Raw genomic sequence first — 14,029 nt, 5'->3', positions numbered from 1 at the left:
AAAGAAAAGCCGAGCCATAGTTTGCAATACATAGAATCGAACTACGTTAGCAAAAAATGATTAGCTATATTTCTATTGAGCAATTAGAATTTTAAAATACGACAATTGAGCAGCAATTTAATTAAACACAACAGAATTGTGATACAAAAATAGGGAAGGAAGGAAATTTTCTGGAAAGAACTTTCGAGAAATTTAATACTTTTAAACTACAAACAACGATAAAAAATGTGCTTTTGTTTCCATAATTTTATATTAATCAGAGAAATTACAATTTAGGAAATACTTACGGAGACATTTTAAAATACGTCACCTAAAATAAATTACGTTAACACTTAAAAGCTAAATGACCCGATTTTCACGAGGTTTTTGGACGTTGAAAAAAGTGCACAATTAGTATAGGACGATAGTTGATGGATCAGAAACAAAATATAAGTGTTTAGTCAAGACAAATATTCAAATATGAGAAAAGAAACTTCTACTCAGTTCCTTTCTAAAGCTATTTTATCACTCTTGTTATTTAGAAGGTTTACAGAAACGTAAATTTCACACTATTCTAGCAATAATTTATATGATTCTCTCAAATTTCTAGCAGAAAGTGCTGTGAAAAAACTTCAAATCTAAAGGAGATAATACAGATGATAATAAGTAATATCTGCAACATTTTGTTCTGAACCGGATTAATAAGATAAAGCTGAAAAAGTGCTAACTTTTCTTTTTCTGCGTTGCCTACACTGTCTTTCTTTTAATTTCCTCTTCTCATCTGTATTTTTAGTTTTTCTAGTTTTTCGAAACTTTGCAAAATCCATCAATGCTGATGGATCTCGAAAGGAGTTCCAAAATCTATAAATAATGTGACTAGAATTTTCTATGATTAACATCCTAGAATTCGAACAATCGTCAACTGATATGGTTCGAATTCAAAGCAGTCGCTGGTTTACTTGAGTGTATCAAATTGCGTAACGAATTATTCTGTGATGTTGAATCGCGTGATTCCTCCTTTTGGTCAAAAATACGATATTCCGGATTGGTCATGTACCAGTGCAGCATCAAATCATACAAGTATTTATATTCATCCTGAATCATATGTTGAAAATTACATTACTGACATTTCATCAAGAATATTTTTCAGAATTGGAATTTTTATTTGCAAATGATTCTTATAGTTTAGATGTCTAGAAATCAAATATAAGCTATTTTTAATTATTAAACTTCATTATATAATTGTCATAATAGGCCATCACACCTGTTGTTCCCTATTCTTGTGATTAAAAGAAAAAAGAAATTGCAAAATAATTATTTCTACAATTTTGAATTTGAAAAGATGTTTGTATTTTTGCTTTCGAATTATATTCACCTCTTACGCATCCAAAATCCTATGTCATCGACTTAACTTCATTATAAATAGGCTATTACCTTTCACAACAACTTGCTAATCCAATAAACGATAACCACTAACTGTAATTTTATAAAATGGAAAATTTGTAAATTAATAAACTAACTCTGTCAACAAGTTGTGGCCTATTCATTCGAATTAATTTGACAGCATGAAAGACATCGACTTCATGATCCATATCCATCTGATCGATACACACATTAGCAGCTATATAAATGCCACAGCGATTCACACCATTGCTGAAAATAAATTTTTCAAAAAATGAAGCACCTACCGAAAAAACATAGGAAAACATGGGAAAGGATTTGTGGCCTAGTTCAGAGGTCGGTCATTTTAAAAAGGAGCATATTATTTTACTTGAAGTATTATTTTACTGAGGCAGTTTCAATAACTGGAATTTCAGGAATAACTTGGACTTTAATTCTAACCAGTGAACTTTAAACTTTCAAAATGAATGGCAAACGCTTTCGAATACAAACAAGAGAAAAGAATGAGTTGTGATTCATATTGCAAGTTTTGAGCTGGATGAAATTGTTTTGAGTTAAAGTTTGATTAAGTTTCAGCATTTAATGTACTCCAGAATATTTTCCTTCAAACAAATTGACTTCTTAAAGTTCAGTTTTCTTCTCAAAAACTTGTCTTCAACTTTTTTTGGTAATTTAAAATTATTAACTATAGAAATAGGAAGAATGTATACTTACTGCGACATAACAATAGTGGGTTTTGTTTCTGGCCGTTCTGGAGCACGTTTCCGCCAGCTGCGCGCCATTTTTATCATATCAATAAGACCAGATGTTGATGATGGTACTTTGTTTTCAATTGGCCACATTCGGATCTAAAGGTTTTCTGAAGTGAAATTAAGAAATATTTCAAAAATTTGAAGTCAAAAAGTGATTCATGAAATTGCCTAGACTTTAAAAGATAATCGAGATATGCCATAAATTGCAGAAGTTAAATCGAATCAAACCTAAGGTGCATTTACTCTGATTCATCCTCATCCATTTTTGAATCAAGAATTTGCATTGATCAGGTTAGAAACTGTTAATTCTACTGATTAAACGTACAAGTTTATCTTCCCTTATTGCCGAGGAAATTTTGAAAGTGGAGATATGGATAAATCAGACCTTAAGAAATAATTCCTGTTCTGATAAGTACTTTACTTAAGTATTAGTACCTGTATAACACAACATATCCTAACTTCGGCTTCCAGCTGCTGCTGATTGGTACCGTTTGCCATTACTTCTGAGATCATAAATAACTGAAAATGTGTATAAAGTAGAAATGAAATTTCCAGAAAAAAAAGAAACAAATCAATATTCTAATTAAAAATTATAGCTTCTTGGCTGAAATGTTTTGAAAAATTTTTATTTCAACAATTTCGCCGTAATATATTCAACAACGTTTGCATAATTAAGTTGTGAATTGTTGACATAAATACATTGAGAGTTAACGATTTGTTAACAGCAATGATATTTACTTCAATTGACTATCAAACGTTCACTTCATTTAATCATCAAATGTTCCTTTTAGTTAGAGCAGAGTGGATGGAAAAATACAGTTAATACTAATAATATCAAACATAAGGAAAACAAAGAAATCGGTTTCTTTCTTTCTTTTTTAAATTTAAATAACATCAAAACACTTAATTCAGACAAAAATCCAGGTTAAGAAGACAAGGAAGGATCAACGATATACACATTTGAATGGGGAAAAAAAGGAAAAAGACAAAACGTGACAGAGAAAAAAAAACGAAACGTGACAAAACGTTTCCATTCATAAATGACGTAAGGTTTTCCTTGAAATATGCATATCCTATCTTGATTTTAAGTCAAAAACTGTAGCTTTAGCGATTCTTCCACTCTCTGACAATTTTCATGTGTGATAAAGAATCTCTTGATCTCTGTAATGTATAAGCTTTTGAAAATTTTCAAAGTTCCTATTATCACTTTATCCAACATATAATAGTATTATTGCAGAAGAATTCAAAAGCTGGTATAATTGCATTCAAAAAATTAGAATTTTGACAACTCTGCTTGAATAAAGTCAATGAGAAGTTGCGCTTCTTCTCAACCAAAAAGAAATTTACACTAAGTAAATGCACCAAACAAAATTTGTTCGGAAATCAGAAAAACGAAAAATAAAAAATAAAGAAATAGACATTCTTTTTGTGAACAAGAATGGCTTAGGTTGCATAAAGGCAAAGGAACATATTGAAGAAGCAAAAAATGATGAATCATCTTTCTCGCAGTTCTCAGATTAGATTGCTGATTTCAAAGACATTTGCATATATAAAGATTTCTAATGTATTCTAATTATGCTCTAAACGAAACCAACATTAAAACACTTTTGCTACCTCTCAAAAAGTTCTAGAACACACCTTTTTCATAATCTTGACCATATGAGAGGTCATGGATGGATACTGATGGTGATTTAAAATTTCAACAATAAAAGGCCCGTACGTATGTTTTCCTCTGTTGTGTAGGAATATTGGATATGCCTGAAACAACAGAATTGCATTCCAATGAAATGTTCATCTTGGCGATAAGAGAGAAGTTCATAAAAAAGGGCTTATCAGATTAACTAAGAAGTTGAGTTGGAAATATAATACTGATTTGTCATTTTTCTTTAACCATCAAATTTTCAATCTTTTTAAAATAGATTTGTAAACAAAGGCTTACTCGAGAACGTCCCCGATTACTCAAATTAATGATGGTATGGCAACTGTGATCGAAAACCAACGTCCAAAAACTGTCCAATGTTGAGTTTTTCGGCCACTCTGTTATGATAAATTCATTTTTTCGTTTAAAACCATCCACTTCAACTGCATTAATGTAAGTGTAATCTTTGCTTTCACCGTGTAACGTTTGCAGATACGGCCGAGCGTGATCAGCTGTAACTAAATCTGCATAAAAGCAAAAAAATATCACACTTAAATGCGGTAAAAAACACATACTTAAACTTCTTTCGAAGTTTTGAAAATATAACTTTAATTTTCAAGTGCCAAATTAAGGGCTTTAATTAAAAGAAAATAAATAACTCATGCGTGGAAGAACCTACGCGGTACTACCATTACGTCTCGGTTTTTACCGCGATTCTCTAACCGATGACCACCAGCACAATCACCTATCCTCAATGTAGGCGTCAACATCACTAGTAACTGTAAAATATTTGTGTCATTGAAGGGAATTGAAGTTTGGCAAAAGTTTTCAAATCTTCCTATCAAAATCTTCCTAAATTTTCTAAAATTCGATGCAAAACTGCTTGAATGATTCTTGTGTTCTTGAGAAGAGAAAAGAAATTCCAAAAATCTTATTTACCTTAGCTTCATTAGCAACCTGTGCTTCCATTACCTGACGATTCTTCTTGGCTTTGTACATGCTACTCCTTTTCTTCAATTGCCACATTTCAATTGGTTCAATGTTACATAAGATTGCCTAAAATTTTTCTGATATGATATTCAGTGGATGCTAAAATGACGAATTCTGTATTTGCTGCATCTAAAAAGTGAGAAGAACCGAAAGATAATTCAGATACAAGTCCTGCGGAGTTAAAGTTCGTACTTTTCAGATAGAAAGCGAGTTGGAGATTAAAGGTGTTCTTCTAGCTAACAGCAACCAGTCGTAGCATTAATTCAGATTAAAAAAAAAGGTTGAGAATTCACTTTAGTTAGACCAACCTCAGCAAGGGCGTCATAAATGAATTGGTATTGATCTACAGAATCGATCAAATGAGGTCGAGCATTAATCAGTATTTTACCATACTCAAACACATCAATCTGCCCTGTCTTCTTTAAAAGCTCCAAATTTGCATCCAATGACAAGAACGCGCCACTGCGACCACCACCGTTGCTACAAAGAGTAATTGAGTGTATGACAACTAAATTTTTTTCTTTTTTTTATTTTTGGTTAACTTTTCCAAAATTTCTATTTTAATTTCACATTTTACTTTAATTAGCACGTATTTAATTTCCTGTTATTTGTAAGCCAGTGCTAAGAACTGCGAAATTCCAGCGACAGGTATTATTTGTGTTAAAAAAAGAAATGGAAGTTTTCATTTTAAGAGGCATAATGATGAGCAGAACAATTTTTGGTTGTAAACTTGATTGAAAAATAAAAATAGCAAACTGACAGATTCTTCGGTGCAGCTGGCAAAGTTGGGTGCATAAAACGAAAAGTAGAAGAATAAGGGGCACGCGTTACTTGCGTCTAATTCGAACCAATGGAATGGTTCTTTCTAAAGTTAAATCAATCTTGAAGAATCAATTTTTTTTCGAATAATATCGAAAAATATATTTCTAAATTCCTGCATAATGGTAAGTCATGACAATAATTTTACACGTAGTTTAGGTGGCGCTGCAAAATTAAAAATGTTATTTATTCAATTCCGGACTAAAGCGATCTGTTTCTGATTATTTTGAATCGATAATTTGCAAGATATCAAAATCAAAATGTGCTCAGTTAAAATTTCAGAAGAACTTAAAGAACTATCAGTAGAAAAGTCTTGCTTTCCACAACTCATTTTCCTGCTACAATCAGAAGTTGAATTTCCAAAATTTCTTTCATGTAGAAGACTACTATTAATTATTAGTTCCCCTTAATTATAATTGATTTGACTTTCAAATAAGTTTGAAGTTTATTTCGTTTCGATGACACCATGGGCAGCAATCAATATCTTTTGAATTTGAACACGTACTGCTTTCTTTTTTCATTTGGAAAGGAAATTTCCCCATCTTTGTGAGTTCAAAAATAACCGATATGCAAATTTCGAAGGTATGGTATTGGGTCTCAACCTTCTGCACTACCGGAAATATGTCTGATGACCAAAATCAAGAAAATACCGCGCTACGTGCCTTATGTGGGTGGAGAATGAGAAAACAGGTGATTCCGGTTCTAACAAACGTGACACCATTTCATCACTTCTGTTATTTCTTTGTTCCTTTATTTTATCCTTCCGCTAGTAATTGATAGAATTAAAAGATGGGTGGAATTAAAATTAAAAGATAAAAGATGATTGATGAATTAAAAGTTAATCGGTTTAAGTTTAATTTAATGCAACAAACCTTATTTAGTATTTAAAAAGCCGATAAATTCGACGTCCATAAGACCGAGTCGAAAAGATGGATTCTAGTTGAATAATAATTTTATTCTGTTGGAGATAATTCGTTGTGAAAAGAAATAAATCTTTTCCAGAAATGAACACTACAAGGAAGAATAGAAAATATAATTTTTTCCTAATCTTTCGTACGTTATGTCAAGTAGATAAGTGTATAAAACGTTTTAAAAGGTCTGCTAAAATTTTAAAATTGATGAGTTTTCAAAAAACTAATTCTATATTTTCAAAATGAATATCTAAAACTGAGCTAAGTTTCGCCTTCCCATAAGTTCTTAGGTAGGTTTTGACAGGAATCATTAAAATGTTTAACCCTTCCCATAAAAGAATAATTTTATAAGAAAATTTAACAGATGTGAATTCAAAATAGAATGAAGTGAGCAGAAGCGCCCAGAACTGCTCTTTTGATACAATTAAAAGCCAACAACGCATCCTTATAAAAATAAATTATTCTCTCCCTCCTATCACTCTTATACTTCTTTTTCTTGTTTTCTGCAGGCTATCACATATTGATAAAAAAGATGTAATTAAGGCCCTCCTCCATTCCCATTCATTTTTTGTTTTTATTAGCTTTCTTTTTTGCAACAAAATAGAAGAGAAGAAATTTTCTGTCTTTCGTAACTAAATTTTTCATTTTAAATTTTTTTTTTAAATTGTCTCTTCAATCTCTTCTTTTTGCACATCTCTTTTGGAAAGTACTCCTAATAAACAGTTCTGAATAGAGTCCTATTAAGAAGAAAGCTGCCATCTGTATTTTCCATTCCTGGAAATAGAGACCAGAAGTGGAAACCCTTCGACACGAATTTTAACAGCAAATGCAAATAATAAATTGCAAAGAAAAAAGGGTCAGATTTATTTGAAATAGGATAACTTAGAAAGAAAGAGGTCAGCTCCCAAAAAAATCCTGATCTTTCCACTTTTATCTCATCTATTCTAATTCCAATTCGGATATTAACTACATTTTAATTCTTATGAAAAATTATTGAACAAATGCAGAAATAAATTTTATTTGAAATGAAATATGAAAGAGTTCACTGAATTTCATAAAAATACGATAAGAATTCTCCTCAACATATCCTATTGACAGTACCACCGCAAAATATTGTTTACACAATGTATGTTGATTCTTTATGCAGGCGCAACTGGGTCTGATAATGCTAAAGAGCTGCTCAAATTAACTGTAAAAAATGTGTCTTGAGACGTATGCACGTAACAGGATCCTTAGTAATCTATGTCATTAAGAATTAAACCAAAGTTCGCACAATATAATTTATAGTGAAAAAAATGATACGTAAAAACAAGGGATTGCATGAATTAAATTTTAGACTTTAAAAAATGCAAGGAAAGTTAAGGCTGCTTAATTTCCATATCCGTCATCCTTTTGTCCTAAATATTTCCCCTGATCGATTATCTTGTATATTTAAACAAAGCAACTCTCATCGAATAACTTTTAGTACTTGAATACAAGTTCGGTTTTTGGCATGGAATATCTGAACATAGATAAACTGTGTTCGATGAATTCTGTGCCAGGAATCGAACTTCTATTCAAATGCCAAAGGTTATTCGAAACTCAGAGCCCTGTATTGTTTATTTTCCTTCATCAGGTCTTTTTCCTCAAGTGTGCATTGTGAAATTTAATTTATAACTTTGAAAACGACATTTTTTGAAATATTAATGACTGTAGTTAGTTCAATTAATTAGTGTTCGGAAAAGGAAACGAAAATAGTACAGTAGTGAGCTGTCACTAAACATTGGAAAAACAATTAATTAGAATAATTAACTGAAATGAATTCCCTGCGTTGGAATGTCAAATTTCTTCTTGCACTATTCATGCATTTCATTACTTTCGAATTGTACATAGCAAATATCATTTCAAGTTCAACTTAATTGAAAGGAAATAATAAAACGTTGCTGCTAACAAATTATCACTAATTTCTAATAAGAGCTTTTTATGAGAACAGAAAGTATCATTCATCTAACAATGAATAAATTAGGTAGGTAACAACTGAGATATAAACCGTCTAAATCATTTTCATGCTATTATACATCCTACTGATATTGGAAAATATATTTGAATGGGATGTTCAGCACCAAATGTGCAATTATTTTCCCTAGTTTATTCACAATACTAAGAAGCGATGTTATACTTAGGGAGCATATTGAAATGATTTACAACAAGAAAAAAGAAATACGAAGAACAAAGGAATGGTTAATTAATTTCCGATCCATCAAATCAATTAATTACACGAAGAATGAAAAGGACGAAAAGGTACAATTACTTACCAGCTAGAATGTATATTGTTAAGCTTCAAACTGGCTGGACTATAAAGATAGCTTAAATTAGGAAAAATTAAGAATCTAAGTTGAAAAATTTGGAAGTTACTTCGATACTAATTTATAAATATACAAAAGTTACCTATACTCTATGCATTTGAAATTTATTCAAGTGGAACAATTTTTAGAAGGCAAGTTAAACGCAAGTGAGCATATGACCTATCACAAGCCAAATCGAATCTTGCGAAACAGGAAGAGTTGCATATTCAGTGGGACGATTCAGGATGGCAAATTTGGACGAAGTGAGAGATAAATTGTGCCAGGATAAATGCAACGAAAATTTACGACTCAGTATTGATATGGTCAAGGTAAGGTATTTCGATGGTAACTTTGTGCTAGCAGAGCGCTACCTACTGCATTATTTTGGCGGTAAATTCTGGAACTTGTGGAGTTCTCGAAAATTATGTTTTCACAAAACTGATAAATAGAAACAAACAAAGAGCTGTTTTTATATTGCAAAAGGGATTGAAAAAGTCAGAAAATCGGTTGATCAATAATGCCACCTATAGAGTGAACCAAAAATCCTACCCACTCTTCCTAATCTTAATTTCCCAAATGTTTCGATCCAGAAAATAGCAATCGTTGTTGCCCCATTCATTCAGTTGGAACAAAATGGCTATAGCCATGAACAAAAGAGAGCAGAAGAGAGTGCGTGACCTGAATCCTCAAACAAATACCGTAGCATACTGCTATTATTTTCAGGTTCACATGGCCTTTTACAGTATCAGTGTACTTATCATTGGTGGATGAAAACGATCCGCGATTGTTCTGTCGTCTGGATGATCGGCATAGTTGGTGCTCAAATGGTTGTGATTTTACGGCACAATTCAACGTAAATGATTTCATTTGCAAGGATCATTATAGTAAGTGTCAGTTTTTTGCTTAAAGAAAGGTATCGAAAAGTCATTAGCAGTTAAGATGTTACCGATTACAAAGACTGATGTAAGTTTAAATCTTCACATTTCTTTGTAAATCCTAATAGTTTAACAAACAAAAGCAGAGTCACCCTACTTGTCATCTTTTTTCGAGACACTGCTAGCTCAATTGATCCTCACCTTGGAATCTATAACTTAGAAATCTCTTTCTCTGACTGAGAGGTATTACAAAGTTGATTTTGAAACAGTAATGCTTTGTTGGTACTTTACAGATGACTTATTTACTACCCTATTGTAGAATGCACTATCAATATCAAGGTGCGAATGTGGCGCAAAAAGATGTGATCCTTATAACGATAACATAATTGATGGTGAGTATTGTGCCATTGAGTAATGGAAGGAACATCTTCCTCCACTGGTTTTGGTACAAACAAGGAAATTATGATAATAATCCCTATGTCTTTTGCTTATAAGGCCAAAAATAGGCTTCATTTTCAGGGCGTACACATCGATATCATTTGCTGATATGTGATATCGATTGTACAATAAATGTACTCATTCGACAGTGTACTAACGAATACGGTCAACGAACCGCTCATTTTATCATGAATTACATAAGCGAGCAGGTAATTTTCAAGCTTTCCAACTTTATTGAGTTATATTTCTCTGAATTCCCACTTTCTTCGAATAATATTAGTAATTTGCCAATAACAATGAAAAATTGTCCTTTTCTTTTCTCCTATTGAACTTTCTATTTCCGTTTTCAAATTGTATTTTATTTTTCGTAAAATGAAGACATTTTCAGTCATGAAAGCATTAGCTCTCTTTTCCCCTGACATATCAGTAAGAGGAACTAGTATATATGGTGCGAAAAATAGTTGTTCAAAAATCTATTTTATTTTTAGTTATCGTTCTGGATGGAAAATTTAGTAAAAGAATCAAATGTTACAATCGGAAATTTGATTGTAACAAAACCACCCACATCGTCCAGAATTTTCTTCCATAAACTTGATCTCCGTCGATACTTTTTGTAGGAAAGAATAAAAAATGTTTGCTCATTTAACTGGTGGATTTGGCTTTCAACTTATCATGGTGATAAAGATATTCCTTTAGAAACCATAATATTTTACAAAAGGCACAAAAGTTTGCTTCGAAATTTCTGCCTTTTATTTTTTGGAAGATCAAAATCCGTAGTTCCAAAAATTTTGGAATGTGACCTCTGCCAGTGATATCGTCCAAATTCTAGACCCACAAGTAATTCGAATGTTTCATCTTTAAAAAAGTAACTGTACTTGACAAAAATAAGCAAACCTGCAATGTACAACAATTGGTGCGTCGGCACGAAATTTGTCGGTGTACTGGCGAACTCGTCGACGTAATTCAATAAAGGCGCTAATGTACGGTAAACTGTCCAGCTCCCACTCAGTAAAGTGAAAATGTTTAATAACACGAGTTTGCTGACCCACATCCGAATCCGATTTCGACAACCGCAATGTGCGGATGATCTAAAAACCCAGTATCTATTAAATTTTTTTCAATTCACATAAGTGACATAGCTGGAAAAATTGTTTAGACCTATGGATAATGGAATTTCTAGAAACTTGATCTTAGAAAAAAGTACAAAGATAATTTGAAAGCGGTCGATGATTCTTTTCCGAACTCTTTATCAGTCTGATATCAATATTTTCAAAAATTTGTCGCTTAAATTCGTCTGAGGTAAATGAATTATTATTATACGAATCTCATAATAGCAAATGAGACGTATAATAATTGAGCTTATAATTCAATTTCAGTCACTCACAATCTCCCAAAAACATTGTCAAACTAGCATGAATAGTCTCTATTTTTTTTGTTTATTTCTGCACTTACAAAGTGAGCGTAACTTTTGGTCTCCAATGTTTCTACTTCAATTTGACCATATTCACTGGAAGTAGCAGGCCAATACTGAAGACACATAACCTATAATTATATTTATTTTGAATAAAAAAGATTTGCCTTTTTGCCATAAACATTAGACAAACCTATTGTTATAAATTAAATGTCCAACACCTTTTTAGGACAATGATCAGCAAGTAACAGTAGCCTCAGAATTAACTTAATTCATTTAATTGGAAAATTATTAAATGCTAACTAACCCGCATAAAATCAAAAACTTTAGTTAACATAACAATACAATTCGACCCAAGCTCCCAAATCAATCTCCAAAATTCCGCTATTGCGGGTTTCGTCCTGACAGCTTGCGTTACAACATAAGCTTTCTCACGCAACCAACTCTGAAATGAAGGAACAGTAGCAAAAATAATATCAATTATTTATTTTTTAATTTCTTACTTAAACACCTCACCTCCTTTTTACTTCTTAATATTTACTTATTTTACATTTCATTTCGATTTTTTCAAAGACTGAAAAAGAATGAGCATATAAAGACTATTGTTGGACGAAACATTCCAAGCGCACCTGTCTGGCTTGAACAGGAAAGCCGACGAGTGCTGGCAATTTTCGAGAGGTGTTATTATGTTCGCCTTTCTGTTCTTTCTTCTTTAGAAAGGAATAATTTTAGCTCTCAAAAATTAGGAAGGAGTGATAGTTCATTGAAGGGTTTCACGAAAGAATTCATCTTCTTTGTAGCAATCAATTTTAATCAGGGAAGACTTGGAGTAACGCCGAGAAATTAGATGGGGATAGGCGGTAAAATTTAGTAGGGAATATTTTGCAGAAAAAAAGGCTTAATAACTTTCATTGCTTAGTTTTCACCTCAATGCAAAAGTTTAGATTTCGAATTTTAGAATTCATAATGTTTGGTAGAAATATTAACATTTTGAAATAAAAATGCAGTTATAAGACATAAATCGATGAAATTAGAAACAAACATTAACGTAGCTAGCATTAGCGTAATGTGAATTTTTGTCGCCAGGGAGCTTACGCAGTATAACACGATTGTAATCATACGGCAGCGTATCGGGAAACTGATTACGGCTCGCCATTGCCTGACCAATATCACATCGACATTTGGCCGGATCCACCGAGCGTAAGATCATCTGCAAATTTTCAGTATTTCTCCCCTAATTTGCTTAACAACTGGGCCACTTACCTCGTAAGAAAAAAGAAAGACTGTAAGATGGCAAAGCTTATGTTATCTATTCGAGAGTAGATGATAAGGAACAGGTTTTATGAGATAGAGGGACTGCTGACGAACTTACATATACATCAGCAATAAGATGACAAATGCGCTTGTTGCTTGTGCAATGTGTCCTTTCAAGAAACTCACAATATATTCGCCTTTAAATAAAATCCTCTTTTTCCTTCGTTCGGTAACGTATGCAACAAATTTGGAAGCATCAATAGGCGCTGATGGTGCTGCTTGCATCGCTTTTTCTTCTTGCACTAAAATGAACATGATTTTTTTGACTTTGCAGTAATCAAAAATTCAAATTCTTTTAAACAGTAGAAATTTTTGCTTCACTTTTTCGATTCTATGTTAGGAAGAGTTTTTTGATCACTTTCAATATCGAGAAAGAGAAGAAGAGACTGACAGATTAAAAGTGTAATAAAAAGAAGTAAATTAACTAGTTTCCTTTTTTTGATTTAATTGGTCAAAACTGTCAAAAAACAGCGATTTTGCAAATTAATGAATTAAAATTTCGAAAAATAAAATTACCAATTCCTTCACAAAGTTAAATTTCTCTTTTTAACGAGCAGCATCACATGGAGGGAAATTCAATTCACCAACGACTACTTCACAATTCTAAACTAAAGCCTCAGTGGTTGAAACAACTACATACCATTCATTCATAGAAATTCCGGTTAAAAGCCGAAACATAATGGTTTTCGGTAGTTAAACAAATAGACTTTGCAATGAGAATAATTCGAAATCATATAAATGATAAAAAACAACCGTAAACATTTCATTAAAATGTTTTTGCTCAAAAGATATGACTGCTACTTTTCAATGGATAAAAAAAATGAAATGAAATTATTAACAGAGATGAAGAAAAGTTGATAAAGTTAGTCTGTTTGATATGAAATTTGAGCTAAAGCTGCTGGAAATATAACGCTTAATTAAAAAGTAAAAATAAGATATATGAGAGGAATAAGAATGCTTATTGCAAAGCGATACTATGAGAAACACAGTAGTGGATTGCTGTGTCCTTACTAAAAAGAACGAAATCGCTGAACATTCCGACAGCAATTTGTTATCAATAAAAAGTTCCCTCTCTTGAACCTTCCACTGATAACTTATGTAATTCATAAAAGCTTTATGTGATAAGCTGTGCTTCAAAACCTCAAAATTAATCAATAACCTTTAACAATTTATTAT

At 32.0% G+C, this 14,029-nt stretch overlaps 1 protein-coding gene across 1 annotated transcript; it reads right to left on the bottom strand.

Moving 5' to 3' along the window:
- Positions 1-897: 897 nt before the first annotated feature.
- Positions 898-13,108, bottom strand: LOAG_16738 (hypothetical protein; the record flags this gene model as incomplete). The annotated part of the gene is made up of 14 exons (XM_020449392.1): positions 898-1,074; positions 1,500-1,632; positions 2,095-2,228; positions 2,568-2,651; positions 3,771-3,890; positions 4,072-4,283; positions 4,451-4,550; positions 4,711-4,827; positions 5,070-5,241; positions 11,023-11,216; positions 11,581-11,670; positions 11,847-11,984; positions 12,582-12,749; positions 12,980-13,108. The coding sequence occupies 14 exons, from the start codon at positions 13,106-13,108 to the stop codon at positions 898-900; spliced, it is 1,968 nt and encodes a 655-aa protein (XP_020307082.1).
- Between the last annotated feature and the right edge of the window lie 921 nt (positions 13,109-14,029).

The sequence above is a fragment of the Loa loa genome, assembly GCF_000183805.2.
Source record: "Loa loa unplaced genomic scaffold supercont3.16, whole genome shotgun sequence".
Taxonomy (NCBI): Eukaryota; Metazoa; Nematoda; class Chromadorea; order Rhabditida; family Onchocercidae; genus Loa; species Loa loa.
This window is presented reverse-complemented; position numbering and strand designations above follow the sequence as displayed.